We start from the raw sequence: 24,040 nt of genomic DNA, 5'->3' as shown, positions 1-24,040 counted from the left end.
GAAATCCAGCTTGTTCTTACATGTAACATGAGATGTGTATTTTTTCCTAATTATCTTTTAATAAAATTAATTGAAATTTTACTTTTGTCTTTGTTTTATCAGACTTGTTGAAGATCCGTCTGAAAGAATATGGCCTCATTACTCCCATCAGTACCGACGCAGAGGGACACTACCTCTCGCATCTTCTCTCGGCCAATCACAAGCAGCGTGTGAAGCGGGAAGTTTTGGAAGGGTCAGCACAAGTGGTAGACAGGCTGTTCTTTAACATCACTGTCTTTAGAAAGGAATTCCACCTCCGACTACATCCCAACCAAAGATTAGTGGCTCCAGGAGCCATGGTGGAATGGCACGACGAGATTGAAATAACTGGGAATGCGACTGAGAATGGAACCAACTCGGAGAGAATACTCAGAAGAGAGTTACTGAAAACAGACTGCACTTTTATAGGGGACATCACGGATGTTCCTGGAGCCTCTGTCGCTATTAACAACTGTGATGGGCTGGTGAGTGTTGTTTCCTTTCCTAAAGGTGAAAAGCTTGAAAAAATTCTGCACACTCAAACATCAAACAAAAGAGATTAAACCAATATGAACAATTTACTGAATCAAATGTTTCAGTCACATCTTGAACATTTTCAATGCCAAGCTAACAATGTTAGAACCAGGAGCCTTTCCTTTCCTGAAATGAACTTAACAAGCAGGGTCTGGGACGAATTACAAAATGTAACAGAAACATGATGTTGCAAAGCAGTGGGTTTGTATATTGTTAATATAATTGGCTTACAAGCTATTTTGGCCTATTTTTGTACTTCATAATGCCAGTGCAGTTCAGTTTCTAAACTTCTATGCAAATTCTCATTGACTTTGAGTGGTGCAGGGAACCTGCTTCTATGACCATCAAATTTGCAGTTTGCTTATATTTGACTTTTTCTATATTTAAATGGACAGCTCACCCCCTCACTTCATAATCATAATCTCTCATGTCTCTCCAAACTAGCAATGCAGCAATATTAAAATTCTAGCCAAAACATAGAAGCCAGCAATCATTTTAAGTGATATTAAAATGTTTATTATGTTTTCTTAATAACTGAATATATATATATATATATATATATATATATACAGTACAGACCAAAAGTTTGGAAACATTACTATTTTTAATGTTTTTGAAAGAAGTTTCTTCTGCTCATCAAGCCTGCATTTATTTGATCAAAAATACAGAAAAAAACGGTAATATTGTGAAATATTATTACAACTTAAAATAATAGTTTTCTATTTGAATATACTTTAAAAAAAATAATTTATTCCTGTGATGCAAAGCTGAATTTTCAGCATCATTACTCCAGCCTTCAGTGTCACATGTAACATCCAGTCTATCACATGATCATTTAGAAATCATTCTAATATTCTGATTTATTATGAGTGTTGGAAACAGTTCTGCTGTCTGATATATTTGATGAATAAAGGTTAAAAAGAACTGCATTTATAATAAATAAAAAAAATTCTAATAATATATATTCTAATAATATATTTTCTTTACTATCACTTTTTATCAATTTAACACATCCTTGCTAAATAAAAGTATTGATTTTATTTAAAAAGAAGAAAGAAAAAAAAATTACTGACCCCAAATTACTGACCAGTAGTGTATATTGTTATTACAAAATATTTATATTTTAAAAACATAGCTTTTTTTTCTTTTACTTTTTATTCATCAAAGTATCCTAAAAAAGTATCACATGTTCTGAAAAAATATTAAGCAGCAGAACTGTTTCCAACTTTGATAATGAATCATCATATTAGAATGATTTCTAAAGGATCATGTGATAATGATCCTTAAATTTCAGCTTTGCATCACAGAAATAAATGATAATTTAAAGTATAATAAATTTAAAAACAATTATTTTAAATTGTAATAATATATCACAATATTATTATTTTTTTCTTTATTTTTGATCAAATAAATGCTGGCTGTATGAGCAGAAGAAACTTCTTTCAAAAACATAAAAAATAGTAATGTTTCCTAACTTTTGGTCTGTACTGTATATATATATATATATATATATATATATATATATATATATATATATATATATATATAACACTAAAATAAATTGTTTTAATTGTTACAATTTAATATAGGCATTACAACATTACAATGTACAGTAAGCATTCATTTAGAGATTTGCAGAAGATTACATTAAACATTGTTAATAAATTATAGACTGTGACCTAAAATATAAATAAAGCCAGTTCAGATGAGTCATTTATTACATTCCAAACCCTCTAAAGCCATCCAATAGTTTTGTGTGTGCAATGATCTTAAAGTTATTCATTGAAAATCTTGCTTAGAGCAATAATGAAAAGTTTTCAGTTCTTTATAACACATACTGTGGTGAGGATAGTACTCATCCACTCACCTGCCAGTCTTCAAATTAGACCATTCAGGGAAACTGTGCATTATACTGCATGTCTTTTGGCCTTTTTACTTCCTCACAAAAGACTCTGTGAGATTGAGGCGAGTGTCTAGAGTGCTAGTAGAGTTGAGTGAACTATGGGTCACCCCAGGAAGCTGACAAATAGGATGAAGCTGCTCTCCACAGGGCCTGTCCAACATCAGAGAACATCAGAGGAGAGCTTTACTCTTCAACGATAAATAAGAGAGGTCAAACTGGGAAATCGATTTTGCATAGTCTTCCAAAGAGTTTATGGAGACAAGCATGGGCAAAGTAGTGATGTCTGTGTTTATGAGGCACTCAGTGGGAAAAAGACGTTTCTTTGCAATCAAGGGATTCATTTAGTCATTCATGGAATCATTTAGTACAGGGGTTTATTTATCTGAGCCTAAACTTGGACACCCCCCCCTCTCTTTCTCTGTAGAATCAAGTGGAATGTGTCAGCTTTTCTACAATTTGTCTTTTAAGATGGACCAGTGACCTACATAGGAAAAAACTAACCAAAACAAACCAATACAGAACTCTAGTTGGTGCTCTGTCAGAAATAAAGCCATGTAAAGGAAGCTATTTATCTGAAAGGTTGCATGGTTGTTTTATTTATATTTATTGACTTTTTTTTAGGATACAATAAATGTAAATAAATAAATACTCAAAATTCTTTTGAAATAGAAATGTAGAATTTGATTGAATCTGATAACAAAAGAAATGTTATAAAAAAATTCTTCTAATAACCTCAGCAAAAATACTTTTCAAACCAGTTACTCTTGAGAGTTGTTTTGAATGAAAAATAATTGCTTATAAATGTCGAGAGGCTACTCTCACTATGTGCTCTGTTTGTATGCGTGTAGCCAGTGGGAATAACTCAACTGAAAGTTGTGTTTTCTCACCTGTTATTTTTACTAAGTCAGATGTTAATTAAGTATCTGATTGCATGAATTAATTCAGAGAATTTGTCAGACTGATACAAGCTGTGGCTGCTCAGTTTCTGATTGTTCTTTAACAGTTCTTTAAAATAACGTAAGTGTTATTTATATGAATCAGTTTGTTTTTGCATGCATCTTGCGAGGCCCAATTAATCTAAATATGCATTATTTCACTTCTCATAAGTTGTTTAGTCATATGTTGTTTCTGTAACCACTTTGGTGAGTTCAGTGAGTTAATAAAGAGAGGAATTCATCAGCAGTGATGGGCAGTAACGTCGCTACAAGGAGTGATGCTACTAGCTTAACAACATTTCTCAGTAGCGTGGTGGTCAAATAGCTTTTCAGTAGTGAAGCTCTTTTTTTTGATCTAGTAGCATGGTAGCTTCAACAAAAGCTACTTTATCCAAAGCATTATGAAGCTCGAGCTCAAATTGGAAATAGCCTATAACAGCTAAGGATCTGTAATGACCGGGTGAAGGAGTGGCAGGAAGCAAGTGCGAGATGATATTTAATGAAGACAATGATACAGACAGTACGTGAGACACAAACAACGCTGGGAGGAATGCACAGTCCAAGATGGTGCTGATGAGTAATGAATCCGGAAGGCGGAGGTGAGTAGGCAGCAGGAGAGGGTGACACAGGAACTGCGGGGAAGCAAGCCGAAGGTAAGTAGTGTTGCTTGGTGGTGGGTTGCGTAGAGTGGACGGGGTTCCGGGGAGAGACGGACATCCAACGCTATTTAAGTCATAAACATGAAACAACGCTCTCACGAACACAAGACGCTAGACAAGCCAATATATAGGGATGAGTAATGAGTGACAGCTGTTGCTGATGACAATTAATGGAGACACCCACAAACTAATCAGTGCTGACGTGTAACACACAGACTTCACCCACAAAGTGCAAAACCCAGAGATAACGGTTTACCAACCGTGACAGTACCCCGCCCCCCCCTCTAAGAACGTCTCCTGGAGTTCCCAGGAGGGCCTACCTGCTGATTGTAATCATCAATAAGGGAGTGATCCAGTATGTCCCTAGCAGGTACCCAACTCCTTTCCTCCGGACCGTAACCTTCCCAGTCCACCAAGTACAGGAATCCTCGTCCCCTCTGTCTCGAGTCCAGAATACGATTAACCGAATAGGTCGGTTCCCCATCTATGAGACGCGGCGGCGGGGGAACCGAGGTAGGCGAATTAATACGTGAATAAAACACGGGTTTAATTTTGGACACATGGAAGGCGGGATGTATTCTCCTGTACGCTGGAGGTAGTTTGAGGCGGACTGTCAACGGACTAATGATCTTGGTGACAGTAAACGGGCCAATGAATTTGGGAGCTAATTTGTTAGAAACGGAACAGAGAGGAATGTTGTTAGTAGAAAGCCACACTTTTTGACCCACGACGTAAATGGGAGGTTTTGACCGATGGCGATCGGCCTTGGCCTTAGTGCACTCCCTCATCTGGAGCAGAGTTTCGCGGGCTCTGGTCCAGGCGCGGTGGCACCTCTAGACAAATGCGTGAGCGGAGGGGATCGCGACTTCAGATTCTAGACTAGGAAAAGCTGGTGGCTGGTAACCTACACTGCACTGAAATGGAGAGAGACCTGTGGCTGACACTGGTAACGAATTGTGAGCGTACTCCACCATAGAGAGTTGTTGGCTCCAGGAAGAAGGATTCTTGGAAACCAAACATCGCAACGTTCTCTCTAAATCTTTGTTGGCTCACTCAGACGGCCCATTACTCTGGGGATGATAACCCGAAGACAGACTAACCGTCGCTCCTAGCAATTTACAAAATTCCTTCCAAAATTTGGATATGAATTGGGATCCCCTGTCAGAAACCACGTCTACCACGAGGCCTATTAACCGAAAGACGTGATCTAGGACAGTGACCGCTGTCTCCTTGGCTATAGGTAATTTGGGCAAGGGAATGAAATGAACCTGTCCACTAAGGTCAAAACGACCGTCATGCCATTAGAGGGCGGGAGGGCAGTAACAAAATCTAGTGCGATATGTGACCAGGGTCTCGAAGGGACAGACAGCGGTTGAAGAAGCCCATCAGGAGGCCGGTTAGACGACTTACCACTGGCGCAAACTGAGCAAGCCAAAACTAAATCGTGGACGTCACAAGCCATAAGTGGCCACCAGAATCGTTGCTTAACTAACCCCTTGGTTCGGCTTATCCCTGGATGACAAGCAACGTTAGAGCAGTGACCCCACTGAATAACTTCGGACCGTAACTCTTTCGGCACAAATAAACGATTCGGTGGGCAACCGGGCGGAGGCGTTACCCCTTCTAAGGCCGTCTTGACCTTCGATTCGACCTCCCATACGAGTGCTGAGATGACTATTTTCTCAGGTAAAATACACTCGGGAGTCACCGGGCGGGTGGAGGGATCAAAGAGACGTGACAGAGAATCGGGTTTGACATTTTTGGAACCCGGGCGGTACGACAGAGTAAAATCAAAACGACCGAAAAAAGTGCCCACCGAGCCTGCCTGGAATTGAGTCTTTTGGTCGTTCTAATGTACTCTAAATTCTTGTGATCGGTCCAAAAAATTAAAGGTACCCCTGAACCTTCCAACCAGTGATGCCACTCCTCTAAAGCTAATTTGACGGCCAACAATTCTCTGTTACCAATGTCATAATTGCGTTCAGCAGGAGATAAACGATGTGAGAAAAGATCGTCCGAGGCAGCACGTTGGGAAAGAACTGCTCCTACCCCCACCGCTGATGCGTCGACCTCCACTAGAACTGCCGTGTGGGATCAGGAGCTACAAGGATGGAAGCCGAAACGAAGTGGCTCGTGAGGTTGGTTAATGCAGTTTCGGCAGCATCCGACCACCTGAACGGAGTACTGGGGGAGGTCAAGGCCGTCAGAGGTGAGACTAGTTGGCTGGAACTACGAAATGAAACGTCGATAAAAATTGGCGAACCCCAGAAACCGCTGTAGTGCCTTACGGGAATCTGAAGATAGCCAATCTATCACAGCCTTAACCTCGATGCCAAGGAATCAGAAATGTGTTTCTCCATGGCCTCCCTCTCTGGAATAGAAAGAGAGTAAAGCTTGCCTGGCACTAAATCTATAGCACAGTCGTAGGGACGATGCGGAGGAGGAGAAGCAGCACGGGACTTACTGAACACCTCCTTCAGGTCCAAGTACTCTGCGGGCACGTTTGATAACACCATGGTCTCTTTCTGAAAGACAGAAACAGGCACAACAGGACAAGCAGAAACCAGACAAGACTCATGACAACTTTCACTCAACAAGGTGACTGTGTTGGAACCCCAATCCACTCGTGGATTATGTTTGGTTAACCAGGGGTGACCTAAAACAATGGGAGCTACAGGGAGTCCATGAGGTAAAAGGATATGGTTTCACTGTGGTTGCATGAGGTGAGCAGAGTTATGGGTTCAGTGTAGTGGGTGACGTGTGGCAGTTCCTGGCAATTGAGTGCGGTGACATGGATGGGATGAGACACAGGAAGGACTGAAAGGTTCAAGGAGAGAGTCAATGAAATTAGTCCAGAAGGGCGTGACAGTCGTGAGTGTGGTTCTCCCACCGCAGTTTCACCGGAAGGAGAGTCGATGATGTGGTTGAGGACTTCACGGCGGAGATCCCACCCGATAGTAGCCTCAAACCTACTACCGGGCTGGCTCTTTTTACCGGGCAGGAATGGATGGAATGCTCCGAGCCACCACAATATAAGCATAGTCCTTGGGACCTCCGCCGCTCTCTCTCCCTCCGGGAAAGCTGAGCTCTACCCACCTGCATGGGTTCGTGATCGTCGACGGGACCGACCATGTTCTCTCGACTCGAGCGGCCCCTTTCCAGAGAGACGTAATGGCGTGTAGGACTGACTTGTCTACCCAGGCGGTTAATCTGAGTGTCCACCCGGAGTGCCAGGTCGATTAGGCCGTTGAATGTTGGGGGCAGCTCGAGGAGATAAATCTCCTTCTGAACACGGTCGGCCAGCCCATGCAGGAATCGATCCCGCTGTGCCGCCTCGTTCCACTGGCACGCAGCCACCAGGGTGCGAAACTGAATGGAATAGTCCGCCACCGATGATTCTCCTTGTTTGAGGTCCGAGAGCTGGTGAGCGGCCTCCCTGCCGGCCGCGGCTCGATAGAACACCCGTTTCATCTCTTCGGAGAGGGCGTGGAACGAGGTGCAACACGGATGTTGATTCTCCCACACCGCCGTCCCCCATAAGTCGGCCCTGCCAGAGAGTAGGGTAAGAGCAAACGCAACCTTGGACTCCTCTGTCGCGAAGGTGCGGGGCTGCAATGCAAAATGCATGGAACATTTGTTAAGGAAAGTCTTGCAAAAGTTTGGCTCACCGGAGCAACTCTCTGGTGCCGGAAGTGGTCCTGGGAGGTGCGGTGCGGTGCGGTGCGGTGCAGGCAGTGCGGTGCAGGTGGTGCGGTGCAGGCGGTGCGGTGCAGGCGGTGCGGTGCAGGCGGTGCGGTGGGCGCAGTGGGAGAGGTGAGTTGATGAATCCGCTGGGTGAGCTCAGACCGGTGTTCACCATGCTCTCCTGCTGCTGATCCATGCGGTTGACGCTGTGGTGAATGAATTCAGACAGTGAAGTGGTGCTCGCTGCTTCCATGTTTGGTGAGAGCGTTCTGTAATGACCGGGTGAAGGAGTGGCAGGAAGCAAGTGCGAGATTAACCCTTTCGAGTCGATTAACGCGGATACGCGTTTTGAGTCATTTTCTCCTGATAACCCCGAAAAGACCTTAAATTACACTTTCAGTTTTAATCGCACAGATAAGAGCAATACATCAATCGAATCTGTAAAGGGTCTACTTTTTTTGGGATACAGACATAATAACAACAAAACTTTGTGCACTTATAAAATAAAGATAACAAACAAGGTGTGCTGTCTGCAGCCTTTGTCTGCGCTTATCTTCATTTACAAACAAGTCATTAAAATGAACTGTAACTCCGTGAATACTCAACGAAAATACATGGGGGAGATATCTATAGAAAGCTTGACATGTCTATTTTTAAACTAAACAAGTGCCGCCGAAAACAGATATTCTGTGATAAAGTAATCCATATGAAAACAACGCGATGTCTGTTTTTCAAGTCTCCCTTCATTATATCTAATGTGACCACGCCCCCGCGCTGAACGCGCTATTCAGATTCAAACTGAAGCGCGCGGCTTGAATACGCCCATAACAGAAGAAAAAGCAGCGAGCCTGTTCTTCAAGTGTTTATTTTACTGTTTGCTTCGCGATGAGAGGAATAAGACGTAATTCACCCCAAAAAGATGTCATGTGGTTGAGGATTTGAGAAATGGATTTCCTCAGAAAAAAAGAATGCAGCACTTTATTCAGCAGAGATCATAAACATGAGCAAGTCTCTTTTTATTTATTTATATACTTGTACTAGTTTTCACATAACGTGTAAACATTTTACTAGTTAGACTTTTTCCAAATACTTTTTCCAAACTATAATTCCTGACTAAATGTATAGTAATCAAGTGAAACATTATGAAGTTTCAATAACAATATACAATACTATACCATTCAAAAGCTTGATGTAAATAATATAAATGTAACAAATAGATAACTGTCACAAATGTAAAAACATGCTTTTCTTTCAATTTATTCCCCCTAAAAACCCAGAAAAATATTCTCAGCTCTTTTCAACATTAATAATAATGATAATAATAATAACAATAAATGTTTTTTTTTGTAGAAAATAAGATTGTTAAAAGGATTCTGAAGGATTGTGTGACTGGAGTAAGGATGCCAAACAATTTGTTTGAAAGTCAGCTTTGATTGTTTCTAATAAACTGTTTAACTGCACCCCAAGTGGATATTAAATTATGTTGTGGGATAATTAAATATATTCTAAATAAACTACAAACATAAAATTATATAGATTTATTTTGTTCTTGCATTCTCTCTTGTAACTCCTCACTCACAGTGGCACAGATGACTGAATGGCTCATTATGCAGCTCATTATGCAGGCCTTTGTCTTCTCAGGTGTAAATCACAATGATATTCATGGTAGTTGACGCCTACTCGCATATGACTTTTACCAACAAAAAGTGTCTTAGAAAATTTAAATCAATATATTGTTCTCTGTGAGTGAGTAAACAAGATGATTTTCACATCATTTAGAAAGAAAAATTCTAGACTACAAGCTCCAGTTCTCAAAAATCCCGGGAACCATTGTTCTTTATGTGTTTTTTTGCCTTATTCAAGTGTTTTAACATTTTTAGTTTTTCACTAACCACGCATAATATTTTTTTTCTCAAAAACACAATCATGTACATACATGCATTTCACATATTATTATAGCCCAGTTTGTGCTGATTACAGTGAGATTAGACTTTACCCATTTAGATATTTATAAGAAACTGAAAAAAGCACAAATGTCAGGGCATGACAAAACTTCTCCAGGCCCCAAAAATACCCTTAGACTCCAGAGGGTTAATGATATTTAATGAAGACAATGATACAGAAAGTACGTGAGACACAAACAACGCTGGGAGGAATGCACAGTCCAAGATGGTGGTGATGAGTGATGAATCTGGAAGGCGGAGGTGAGTAGGCAGCAGGAGAGGGTGACACTGGAACTGTGGGGAAGCGAGCCGAAGGTTAGTGGTGTTGCTTGGTGGTGGGTTGCGTAGAGTGGACGGGGTTCCGGGGAGAGACGGACATCCAACGCAGAAACACACAAGAAAGCAAAGCATAGGTCATAAACATGAAACAACGCTCTCACGAACACAAGACGCTAGACAAGCCAATATATAGGGATTAGTAATGAGTGACAGCTGTTGCTGATGACAATTAATATACATCTATATGGTAACACACAATAAGATTTAAATAATGTTAGCTAATGTATTAACTAATGTGAGCATACAATGAACAATACATTTATTACAGTATTTATTAATCTTTGTTAATGTTAGTTAATGAAAATAGAGTTGCTCTTTGGTAGTTCATTTTAGTTCACAGTGCATTATCTAATGTTATCACACGGCTCTGTGGAATACTTGATTCTGATTGATCAGTCGCGACATTCCAAGGTATGTTATTCCAAGATAACCAGGGGCGTCGGACTGGGGGTAAAGGAAGAGAGGGCCCTCGAAAAGTCTGGAATATATATTTTCAAGGGGAGGGGGCCCATTAGAACTGCCTATAAATAGGGCCCGGGATCTTTTGCAGTGCCCCTGAAGATAACAACCAGTAAAAGCTGATGACACAGGCTCATCCGGGTTACAGCAGTCGGTGCTGTACTCTTGCTTGAACTATTTTTTTCTTGGTGGAAGTTTTGTTTGTTTAGCTAATAAATTATTAAAACACGGTTCAAAATGGTGTACAATTATTTAATGATATCATCCTGGTATCGCGGACTCGCTCTCGTTTCATACAAACGCAGCTGCTGCCATTTTGCTACGATTGTTTTGTACACTTTAATGGATTATAAGAGAACTAACAAACTGGTAAGGTTTTAAAACATTTTCGTCTTAATTCTTTTATTGCCTTAATTATTTTGTGGTGAAATGTTGTGTAATAAATGGTTTAACTGCACCATTTCCCTTAAATGTCCGTCTAGTTTGAACTTGCCGCTTGCTCGCAACTGCTGTGTTCACGGAAGCTTTGCATTCATATATTTCAACTCAAATCAATATTTTGTGTCAAATTATTTACTTATGTGGCAATTAGTCATGTAATAAGTGGTTAAAAGTTCACCAAAAGTTCCACTTCGCATCAGGGTCCTGATCACCTTGTTGGGATTTATTCTGCGAGAACAACTGGCTGGATGTACATTATCCCTTACTTAACAAACACAACTTTTGATTTTAATAGTGCTTCAGTAAATGTTGAAATTAACATTAATAAATGCTGCAGAAGTACTGTTCATTCTTAGTTCATGGTAACTACACTAGTTAACTAATGTTAACTAATGAACCTTGTGAAGTGTTACCATTTATATAAATGCATCTGAATACAATAAAGCCACAGTACCAACTACCAATAGGAGGTTTCCGGCTGACAGCAATCATTTATTTTGTCTGTCACAATATGAGGTAAATCTGGCCCTGTACATGATACTGATTTTTTGTTGCCAAATTGGTTTGGAACAGTTGTTGAATAAACAACTAAACTGAACTATTATCCCTGTCTAGCTGCTTGACTGACAGTTTTATTGATACCCGAGAGAGCATTGACTTATGAAATATGACTTCAATATGAAAATGAAATTGTAGTAAACTACTTTTGCCATGTTGCTGTAACTTAGCTTGCTACATTTCCCAGGGCCGTAGCTTTAGTGTAGCGAAGCTTTATTTAATGAAGAACTGTTAGCTTAGATCACTACATTTTCCAAGTAGCTTGCCCAACGCTGTTCGTCAGGCTAATTAGAATGGATAATTTGTGAATTTGTGATTCTTTTTGACAACTAGTGAGTCAGATTCAGTTGATTCAGTTGTCAGTTTTTGCTTGGATCCCAAGAGAAAGACCTGTTTTCTTACCAGACATTATAGTGAGACAGATTCAGCACTGATTGCCACCGGTAACCCCTGTGTTACTCTGTACTAAGACAAGCTGAACTATTCCATTTGAAGTGACTTCTTTAGGTATTTTCCTTCAGCTCTGAATGTATAAATTGTCTTAGAATGACATCAGTGTTAATGTGTATTCTTTTAAACCTTTACTGTGTATATTTGCAAGAGCAAGAAGGCTTTAGATTGACCTTTTTCTGCCTAAACTCTGCTACTTCCTTGAGTAATGGATCAAATGCTTTCGTAGACAGTCTTTGATGTAAAGTGGCACTCCGAGTAAAGTTATGTTTCACTGGTCTTAACTACAGCCACGGTGGATCTTGAAGTCTTCACATGTAGCCTGTGAAGAGGATATTTCCTCTCTGAGCTGAGAGGTTGTGGGGGATGGAGGGATGATTTTAGATGGGGGAGGAGGAGGAGGAGGAGGAGGAGGATTGAGAGGCTCAATTACATGATAGAGGCATGTTTCAGGCCTGTGAACACTCCTCTGAAAGTGTCGAAAATCGAACGGTTCTGTTTCTGCTTATCAACTCAACAAGGTCTCGGAATGTCAGCACAAATACTTTGGTAGAAATATCAAGGTGCCAAATCATTGCCCGTTCCCTTTTCAGTAGGGACTGAAACAGGCAGAGCAGTCAGAGTGTTCACAAGTGGGGCTGCAAAGAGGCGTAACATTTCTGAAAATTTTCCAGAAACTTTCCATGGGAAACTTCATCTGGGGAATTTTGGAAATATTCTAAGGTTGAAACTTATCAGGAATTTATGGGAATATACAGGAATTTTGGGAAATAATGGAAATGTATTGGAACTTTGGGAACATTTATAAATCTATCATATACAAACATAAATATAAACATTTTGATTGATCATAGGCTCACGTGCATAGAAACTAATAAAAAAAAAAGAAATTTGGGGATTTTTTGGGTGGAATCTGTGATGCTTTTTTAGGATTAATTGATGAATGAAAACTTCTGAACAGTGTGTATTGAAAATAGAAACCTTTTCTAATAATATAAGTCTTAACTATTAATTTTTGTTAATTTAACACATCCTTGTTGAATAAAAGTATAAATTTAATTCAAAAAAGAGAAAAGATACTGACCCCAAACTTTTGAATGAAAGTGTATTGCTAAAAAATGATTCTGTTTTAAATAATTGCTGCTATTTTCTTTACTTTTTATTCATCAAAGAATCAAGAAAAAAGAAACACAGGTAAAAAATAAAAATAATAATAATAATTTTATTAAACAGCACAATTGTTTCCAAAATTGAGAATAAATAAGCATATTAGAATGGTTTCTGAAGAATCACTGACACTGAAGACTGGAGTAATGATGTTCCAAATTCAGCTTTGCATCACAAAAAAAGATTAAAGTTTAAATTATATTAAAACAGAAAACCATTATTTTAAATTGTAATACCAGTAATACTGTACAATATTACTGTTTTGTTCTGTATTTTTTATCAAATATCATTTATCATTTATCAAATAAATGAAGGTTTGATTAAAATTGTAATTTTTCCAAACTTTTGACGAGTACTATACTCCTGTATCATAACAGAAAACTGGCTAGCAGAAAGAGCAGCACAGATTGAGCTCGTTTATACCTTATAAATTGTCGATGAAATAATGCTAATTTGCTTAGATTATTTTATATTTTGATTTTACTTGCTAGATAGCTTCTGTAAAAACACTTTTTAGTATTTACTAGTTAAACTTGAATCCAATAGATCAAATATATTTAGAATATCAAAACTTAGAAGTAGTATTTGGGCTCAAATTCGGCAAGTGTGGCTTCGGGGTCATTTTTAGACTTCTGATTTATTATTATCTCACCTAAATGTTTGTTCCAGTCTATGGTCTGTTCAGTCAGTGTGTTTGTTTTTACAGTGGTATTAATTTAGTTGCACAGTATTACACATCACAAGAAAGTAAAAAAAAATAGCTTTATGTAATATTCATGTAATTTACACAAATAGCCTTCATACCAAGATGGAGATTTTGATATTTTTTGTGGAGGATTTAAGAAATGATTTGTTCATGTTATGGAGGAGAGCACAGTGCATGTAGGGGGTGTGGCCTCAATAGCCCTGCAGTAAGTGTGCACGTGATTGAGCAATGTGTAGGGAAGAAATTAAACTGAAATTGCATTAAATCAAGTTGTTTTAACCAAGATTATGCTGCAAGAATTTTTCTCAACTACACTTAAGTCCCAAGTTCCTGCAATTTTCCAGTTTATTCCCATAAATTCCTGTTAATTCCCATGGAAAGTTTCCAGTCTGAAAAAAAATTTTGCAACCCTTTTCACAAGGCAATAGGAATTATCCTCTGTTAATCTACAACTCTGTCACTCATAGCTTGGCCTCTTTAATGGGTACTGCTGTATTCTGTGGCCAGGGCGCTGAATGAGGCTCCCCACTCATTGATTATCAGAGCTGGCTGCGTTACTGAACTCCTGGCTGAGCTTCACACGGGAGGCTGGCCCTGAGCCAGAACTTCATCCCCATCGTACCTTTGTCAGGAGAATAATGACATTAAGGGTCAGAGGAGTCTGTGTTCTTCTGCCCACACTGCCACTAACAATCTTACATATTCACAGCCTTTCTCAGATCCACTTCACTGCAAAACCTAGTGAGCATGTAGTGGCACCCTCCTATAGGATGAATATCTAGAGCTATATGTAAATACCTAGAGGAATAATAAAAAAAATGCAGTAAACAACACAGACTATACACAATTATCGGGTTTTGTGCTACAAAACAGTGTGTTTCTAAGTATGACAATAGATTAAAGTAATATGATGAGAAATTTTTGAGAAAAATAATACTTTTATTTAGTAATAAAGCATTTTGGAATTTTGAAATTCCAAATTTTGGAAATATTCTAAGGTTGAAACTTATCAGGAATTTATGGGAATATACAGGAATATACAAATGATCCTCATATGAGTCATTTGCTTATGAATTGGATGACATTGCTCAAGCTGTTTGCTTGTTTGTATATGTAGCCCATGAGACATGTTTTCTCACTAGATGTTATAGTCACAAAAGATTCTGAATACTATGCAGGTCCCCTGTTCCATAGCATTGAAAATAATTCGTACTGAACCTTTTAAGCTTCAAAAAGAAGGACCTACAATAAAAGTGGACTGAATGACTCATATCTGAAGCAATACAAGCGTTGTGTGACAAAAAGATCAGCATCATTCAGTGATAACCTTCCCCTCCAGAGAGCTGTTAACCGTTCAGAGTAAACAAGTTGAAATTGAGAATTGGATCGATTTATGAATTAATCATTCAGACTGGTTTTGTTTTGACAGATTCAACTCAAAATAATGTTTTGTTCACAAATCCGACATTGCTTCCTTTCTCATGAAATCTCTTGAGAATTAGGTTGGGTGTCAAGATTTTAAGTGAAAAATTAGTTCATATTTTACAATAAATATGAGGCATTTTATGGTACTTTTATCATGTTTTAATGACCACTTTGAAGCTTGAAAGCTTCAATCCCTGTTCAGTGAAATTGAATGGAAAAGAATGTTCCACAGAAGAAAGAAAGTTATACAGGTTTAGAACGACATAAGGATGAATAAATTATGACAGAATTTTCATTGTTGGATGAATCTTTTTAAGTCCTATTTGGACAGCTATATCAAGTGTGAGAGAGTGTTTTGAATGAGAGAGAGTAGAACTAGCTTTCTGAAACAACAGAACTATAAGAAGTTGTTGCTTTTCATTGGAAAGTGATGCATTAGCTTGAGCTTCACTCCTTATGTTCAAACTTTGCAAACTCAGGTGAGGCTTTTATTCAGTCCAACACCAGTTTAAACTCAGAAACCATTCATCTGGGAGCACAAACATTCTTCACCAAATATTGGCTGAACTGAGTGACTTCAACTTCAGCATCTCAGCTTGAAATCAGGTAACATTTGGATCATAACAGGCTGTCCTTATTTTAACTGTTACATCAGTTCTGCTCATGTTTTTACAACTAAAGGTCTTTAGCCATGTAAAAGAAACTAAATTCTCCCTTCCATGAACCTCTATATTTCTAAATGTACTTAAAATGCACCAAAAAGAATGTTTTTTAAGTGCAAATTAACTGGCAGTAGTACTAAAATATTTCATAAGGTTCTGTTTTTACTGGCAAGACTTCCATTACTCAGAGCAATAAAGCATCAAAGAGCGGCTGGAGAATACAGATTAGGGTTGTGCCGATAGACGATAATATAATGTATTGATGTTAGTCAGAGAAATCACCTATGGCTGATGCCTTTGATGATATCAAGGCGGTCATTATTATTAATATTATTATTAGGCTTGTATTATTATCTAATTAATATTAGGGCTTATTTGTTCCATTATATTTCTTTTTATGTGTTTTTACAGTGTTCCACATTATAACCAACCACACACAAGTCTGTTGAGCTTATGAATGCAACAGCCAATCATTGGCGTTTAAATGAGTCACTGAATCACTGAGTTTTGTTGTTCAGTGCGTGCGCTCGCTGACTGAATTCTGCTCTCTCGCGAATTCTCTTATCATAAACGACAAAGTACAGATGCATGTGCGATGTACTGTAAGTATAAGAGATTTATTCATCATACAGTGTAGATAGCTCCCCTGATTGTAACAGGAGTGTTTAGTGTGCAATCCATAAACTTGTAATAGACTGAAGTCAGTGATAATGTTCTTTGATAATTTAATAATAATTTACAATGTTTATTTTAATTGTTATAATAATTCAGTAATTATTATAATTGCTACAAATTTAGTCATATTAAAAATATTTTATGACATGACATCCACTTGACTAAAAGATTATGTGTATTTAATAGATTACACTAACATTAGGCTGGCTATGAAACTCAGAATAATTAAATAAATTAACATGATAATAACTTTTTTGGTGATTTCACAGGCCGGCAATAGAACAATATGATTATAGAGCATATGCCCAACATCACGGCCATTGCTAGTGGGGTGAATGGTGGTGATGATTATAGGGGCCTACGGCTGTGGAGGGCCCCCCGGCGATTTCAACCGACTGCCAGAGACCAGCCTAAAAAGAAGTTCTGGTCAATTGACAGGCCACTGATGCGCGTCATCACAAAAGCTTATTATTTGCATGTGTTTTTAAGCCTTGCCAATTTAAACATTCAAGAGATTTTAAAGCATATAGGCACAAGACATGAGAAGTCAAAGAGTAATCACGCTCTGAGATCTGTCATCACGCAAAAATCCGATGTGTGAATATTGAACTGAGTTCTCCTTCGGGTCCTCCTGTGCCTCAACAAACAAATACACCTCGCCAATTTAAACATGCAAACACAAAAAGAAGTGAAAGAGCTTAATTCAGCATCCTCACCCTGTGTTCTGAGACGCATCTCACAGCCCTTGAACACCACATTGAGTTTTGCCTCTTCTTGCTCTTGAACCAAAAAATACATAAATTATGTTGAAATAGTGTAGCTGGACATCTACAGATCTAAAAAACTTAAACATTGATTTTTTGTTTTTATATCTATGTTCTATTTATTTGTGCTATTTACACAATTTCAAACAGGGCCCACAGGTACAACCTGCACTGGGGCCCCGTAAACCCCAGATACAACCAGTGTTGGTCATCTTACTTGAAAAAAGTAATTAGTTACAGTTGCAAATTACTTCTCCCAAAATGTAATAGAGTTAGTAATTCAGTTACCACATTGTAAAAGTAATTAGTTACTCAGCAAAGTAACTGTGACGTTATTTTTTATGTTCTATAACGCTATTACGTCCTATAACATCTTTAATAAATAAGATGTTTATATTAACTGATTGAAGAATAAAAACACTAAGTATTTTAGAAAATGTTGTATTTATTTAAACTCAATAGATTGCAGCCTGCCTATGATATGCATAGAAATAAAAACATATAAAAATAAATATTGCAAATAGAATTCAAGTACAAAATTAAGACAAACAAATTTAAACTTGGGTAAAAAGAAACAAAGGGAAACCTGACCATTAGTGCAAATTCTCTGTAATTGTATATTAGACGCGAATAGACAACCTCCGAAAATCGGCGAAACACATTTTTAAATAAACCGCATATTTCTCGCATGAAATACTTTTAAAACTACATTTCATTACACGATAACAGTAATATTCAGAAAATGATCTGAATAAAAATGGTGGTTGAAAATGCTGCGTGAACTCAACTTGCAGAAGCCCCCCCATGAGGCGAATTCATGTCTGTTGTGAAGTTAATTTCACGCGCGAATAAAGCGTATGAACTCACAATGTTCAAGCGTCCTACTACGCGCTAATAGCATGATTTGTTCGCACATATCGCGTCTGGTTTGAACACAGCATTAAATATTCAGTACAGTAACATGTTAGCATGTGTTGATGTGAGGTGGTTCATAAGATTTTATTTGCTTGAGGCAGACGTGGATAAAGTCTTTTTTTTCCTGCGCATACCGTGCATGTTACAGAAACATTCTCGCCTTTAATTTCCGGTACTTCCAGTTCGAGAACGCCATCATCGCTGACGCCTTCTTGTGTTTAGTGGTTGTCAGAGCGTGCAGTGAGACAGCGTGAGACAGCGTGAGCAGGGCACCGCCCACCCAGCCAATCATCATTGGATTTGCAACGGTGTCAGGCAGCTGATGTGTAGCCACTAGCCAAAGCATGACACCTCGCGCTTTAGTCAACCAAATTGTAGTAACGCGACACTTTACATTCTGAGTAAAGATAACGGCGTTGCAATGATGGGAAAAGTAATTAATTAGATTACTCCGTTACTGAAAATTAAACTCCGTTAGTAACGCCGTTATACTTAAACGCCGTTACTCCCAACATTGGAAACGACCCTGCCCAGCACTAATACAGATGCTTCGATATTTTGGATTAGACTCAAATTGCACCTTTACATTTAATAAGACTCTCGTCCTCTCTAAAAAAGAAAGGCCTTTTATCCATCTCCAGTATGATTTGTTAAGCGTTTGCGAAGAGTGGCTGTATATGATTTAGTTATACAGAAGAAGGCATGTTGGGGAGTAAGCCTATCCAGAAAAAAAAGGTAGCCTTTGATTGAGAGAGAAACCGAGCCAGTTGCTTCCCCCTGAGAAGTGCACCCCTACACAAAAGTTGTATTCACTAATAGTTATTGATGTACTTTGTTTATTCAGCCGAGGACTTTCCTGTTGCAGAGGCTTGACCCCTGAGCTGTTTTGGTATATGGTTTGAGGTTGAGGAGGGTAGGGGAGGTGCTGGAGGATATGCATAGGTAGACAACTTATTTCTTTAGGCCTGCTTCAGAAGAGGCCAGAGACTAACAACTTCAGCCTCATGCGTTTGGTTGGTTTTAATGATATAATAAAATATTTATACACTTTTAATCATGACCAGTTTAAAAACCACATTTTCTGTTGTCATTGCTCTAGACATTGGGCCCTGTTCATCAGCAGCACTTGGGTTTTATTTAGAGTTAGCCATTCAGCTCTTGCCACCACTCAAAGTAGTGGGTATATGTTTTCTTTGGGTGCTTTTTCAGAGCAGCACAAACAAAAAGAAAGATTATGATTTGATTCTCGTCTTTTCAAATTTTAAATGCATCCCAAACTGTACTATTCCTTTTTCTTTTTTTCAGAGTTCCTTTGGGCTTTGCCACATACAGGAACTTTGAAAAATCATGCAAACATCAAGCACACTGTTGCTTTAAAAAAGCAGTTTGCATCAAGTGGCCGTTTTCAATTCATCCTCAGTGGGAGTGGCAGGTTCATGCAGGCGATTGCTGGAATGACAGTGGAGAGGATTTCCAATGTCAAATGCAGTTTTCACACTTTCATTGTGATTAGGTTGTGGCTGGGATAATGAAAGTGTACTAAACTGATACCTTGTTTATACATCAGGCTTTGGAAAATGTGGTTTGCATACTGTAATGGCGCATATACGTATATGTAGACATTGTTGACTGTGTTGAAAACAATTATTGCACATACTTCTGCACATTTTACAGACATCTCCCCAGAGTGACAGGTCACACATTCTGAGTGATATTGAGCTGAATTCTTCAGCGTCAGTGGACATATAAGTGTGATAAGACATTTTTATCAGACTAGATACAGCTTGTACATCATTAAAGTAATTGAAGAACAGTGAGCTGACCTGGTGTGCATGGCTATTTTATGTTTTCTTCCCTTTTTCCCTGCCCTTCCTTCATAGTTTGATCTCTTGTAACAGTATTGCAGATGATTTTCTTAACCACTTACCTTTGCTCACTATAATTTGTAAGGCAATTTTCTTTGTAAAGCTGCTTTACAATATGCATTGTGAACAAGCACAAGCAACAAATAAATTGTTGGTATGTGACATACACACTTTTTTTTTGTTAAGCCATATTTTTAAAGGCTAAAGATCTATATTATCAATTAAAATTTCTAGTAAGTTCTTCAATACCATTATGTTGTATAGTGACCAGCATGCTTTAGATATTGAAAATAAGAAAAAGTACTAAAAAGTACATTGTAAATGTGATTATTATGTTAATTTCCTCGTGCAGAGTACTCATGCAATATTTTGCTTCACTCTGTTTATTTATTTGTTTATTTTCCTTCCTAGAAATACAGAGATTCCTCTTTTCCTCTCTGGGTTAGATGACTTTTGCATTTTTCTCATTTTCCCCCCCCTCTCCCCGTGAAATAAATGAACTGGTGTAACTTTTTAAAAGTTCCTTTTAAAGGAGGGATGAAAATGGCAGGTAATGATGACGAAGGTTTACACATATTTCTAAACCAAACACACCTTTAAACAACATGGCGGGTGAAAGGTAGCAGTGTGTCGGCTGAATCCACACTTTTTTGAAAGTGGCAGTACCTTTTTTTAAATAAAGCACGTTCAGACCAGCTCCTTAAGAAGTTTAGACTAGAGTGCCGTCTTAGAAAACTGGACTCCTTCAGCTGAATCCCATATGTTTGTCTTGGCCCATAGCTGGTGTCTGCTTGGCGGGCACTGATGCTGGGGATATTAAACTGATGGAACACAGGACTCTTGATCCCTTTCGAGGACTGCTATTTAGGTAAAGGCAGGAGGTTCTGTTAATCCACCTGTGATTGTCCACTCCACAAAACTAACTGCTCATTGGATGGTGTAGCACTGTGGCTAAAGGAGCAGTAGTGTTGGCCACCCTGTGTCCTCCATGTTTCTCATTGGCACCATCACATCAGAGATGATTTCAATGTTTTAATGATTGTTGGGTGAAAAAATTGGGTTATAGGGAATGGCATTAGTTTGTTGAATTTGTTAGGCTGTAATATTTCCCTACCACAGTGTCCAGACGTATTGTAGAGGACTATGTGATTTTTGTGCGGCACTTAATTGTTCATAAGAAAAGAAAAAAAAAACATTTACAAAACATCAAATGTATTTATAAAGATACAAAATACATCACAATTATTTCTGCTTGATGACTTTATATTCAATTTTGGTCTAATGGACAAGTGGTTTCTTACTTTCTATAAAACACTGGTGATAATGAGTTTTTTTCAGAACCACATAATGTCCAACAGTAGTGTCACAACAAGCACACGAATATGATAAACAGTGTTGGGCAAGTTACTCTGAAAATGTAATCAAATTACTGATTACTGATTACTCCTTTAAAAAGTAATCACGTTACTGTTCTGATTACTTTATTTCATAAGTAATTAGTTACATTACTAGTTACATTACTTTTTCTCTATGAAATCCCAGGGGTAAACTTCGGACAAAAATGACAATTAATTGGACAAAAAAATGCCCCTGCACAAACAAATATAATCTATTATGTCTGTTGCTAACAAAGTGAATATATGAAGTGAATTTTTACAGTGTTGCGCATTTTAACCAATCACACACAAATCTGTTGAGTTTAGGAATGTAATGGCAAAACAGAAGCGTTCAGATGAGTCCTCGCTGAAACTCATCAGTTTTGTTGAGCACGTGCACGTTTGCTGACTGAACTCCGGACTCTTGCTAATTCCCTCATCATAAACAACAAAGGGCAGATGTATGTACAAAGTAAGAGATTCATTTGACAGTTTATACAGCTTTAGTGATTATAACAATAGTTTTGTTTTGTTTAAAAAAAAAAAAACCCGAAACAATAACTATAAGAATAACTTGAATCTTGAATCTTGAGAGTGCTTAAACTCACAATAGATCAATGTTAGTGATAATGTCACTCTCTATATATAATTTATTCGCTGTTTGAATAATCGTGGAAAGGAAACATATACTGTATTTATAAATTTCTGACATTATTATTAAATTGTAATCTCGTTAAATACAAATGATGTCCCATTAAAACAATTTTTTTTAACCTACATGACACCCATGTCTAATTCTTGCCAAAAAAAAGACGTGTTTATGATGTTAAACACACAGTGGCGGATCCAGGATGTTTTTCATAGGGGTGGCCAGGGAGGGGCCAGCAGCCAGTCTGGGGTGGCACAGAAATCTTCATTATTTCAATATGAAAATATGTTTGATTATAATGTACTTGACTGTTTTAATGCCTAAAACACAACTGAGTACAATTCATTTCTACTTAACTGTAACTGAGATATTTGTGAATTAGATCAACTAATACTGGGTGAATATGACAATTTTGTATATTCAGCTTCTAGAAACTCCCAAAATGCTTGCTCTCCAACATTGCATACTCATGGATGAGGCATGTGATAAAAATTAGAAAAAGGCCTGAAAATGTGTACTCAAGTACAAGTACTTAGAGTACAAGTAACTAGTTACTTTTAGCTGGCAATATTTAATTACCAAAAAATACTATGTGGATGGATAATGGCAACTTTGTACAAAACCCACTTTTATCTTATTGACAAAGTATGTTAATTAGTGGTCATGATACAGGGATGTCTAACTTCAATACCTTGGTTGGACAGGAGTGGTTAAAGGGGTCCTATTATGCTCTTTTACAATGTCTTGAATTTGTTTTGGGGGTGTACTAGAACATGCTTTCATGCTCGGTGGTTCGAAAAACACATAATTTTTCACATAATTTATATTATTACTATACCTTTCTCCCTAGCTTGGCACAAATGTCTCAATTAGTTCTGGGTTTGATGAAGACCTGCCTTCCGAAAAACAAAATGTGTTGTGATTGGTTAGCTGTCCCAGTGTGTTGTGATTGGTGAACAGCTCAGATGATATTTCAGTACTTCAGTAGGATGGCATCAATAATGCCATATCAATTTGATATTGTTTTGGAAAACAACGCTGTAGTCCAAACAAGCTGTTTATTGTAGTTCTTGAAAATGGATTACATTTTTTTTAGTATATATATATATATATATATCTTTTAGTATATATATATATATATATATATATATATATATATATATATATATATACACCACACACTGACTAAAATTCAAAAAGTTAAAAAGCATAATAGGACCCCATTAAAAATATCTGCTTGTTACGTCTGACATCATCCTTCACCACTACTGGGACCTTATGCTCTGCCAGACGCCCCCCAAAAAACAACAAACTGATTAATCTAAAATATAAGTGTCTGAGACACTGTGAGCGCGGAGACTGTAGTGTGCACAACAAATTACGTTTAGCTTAAATACGTAATATTAATGAAAAAGTGTTAATAAATGGCTGCTGAGATAGAATTCTCAAGTGAAATGAGTAGAGGCTTGGACCCGGAAACAGCAGTCCTTACATTATGACTTAACAAGAGGATTCTCCCAAGCCATCAAACTGACTCCATCAGAGCAAGAACACCATTCCAGAGCCGGTAGCGATGGCAGACAATTTTTTTTGTGGTTTGTTTCTCCAAGCTCTGAGTCCATAAATGACGCTGAGCTCCCTCACTGTCTGATCAGCTCTTCACCCGCTGCAGCAGTTCAGATATCAGCACTTTTATTGGTCCGTTTACGATTGGATATTTTTATTGGCTACTGAAGTGCTGTCAAAAATTTGAATATCAATTCAAACTGTGGGCATACTCAGTAACGAACTATGATTTAAAAGTAACAAAGGAACGAAGTAGATTATTTTGCTTAATTACATTATATTTATATTTTGTTATTTAGCAGATGATTTCTAAAGTGACTTACAAATAATAATATATTAGCATATTA

General features: G+C 38.0%; 1 protein-coding gene across 1 annotated transcript in view; it reads left to right on the top strand.

The window, feature by feature from the left end:
- Window positions 1-24,040, top strand: part of LOC132139442 (A disintegrin and metalloproteinase with thrombospondin motifs 3-like) — a 125,309-nt gene that overhangs the window by 3,124 nt on the left and 98,145 nt on the right. The window contains exon 3 of the mRNA XM_059547803.1: window positions 103-503. Within this exon, the coding sequence (XP_059403786.1) occupies window positions 103-503 (401 nt within the window). The remainder of the gene's footprint in view (window positions 1-102; window positions 504-24,040) is intronic.

This window comes from Carassius carassius, chromosome 4 (genome assembly GCF_963082965.1).
Source record: "Carassius carassius chromosome 4, fCarCar2.1, whole genome shotgun sequence".
Classification (NCBI taxonomy): domain Eukaryota; kingdom Metazoa; phylum Chordata; class Actinopteri; order Cypriniformes; family Cyprinidae; genus Carassius; species Carassius carassius.
This window is presented reverse-complemented; position numbering and strand designations above follow the sequence as displayed.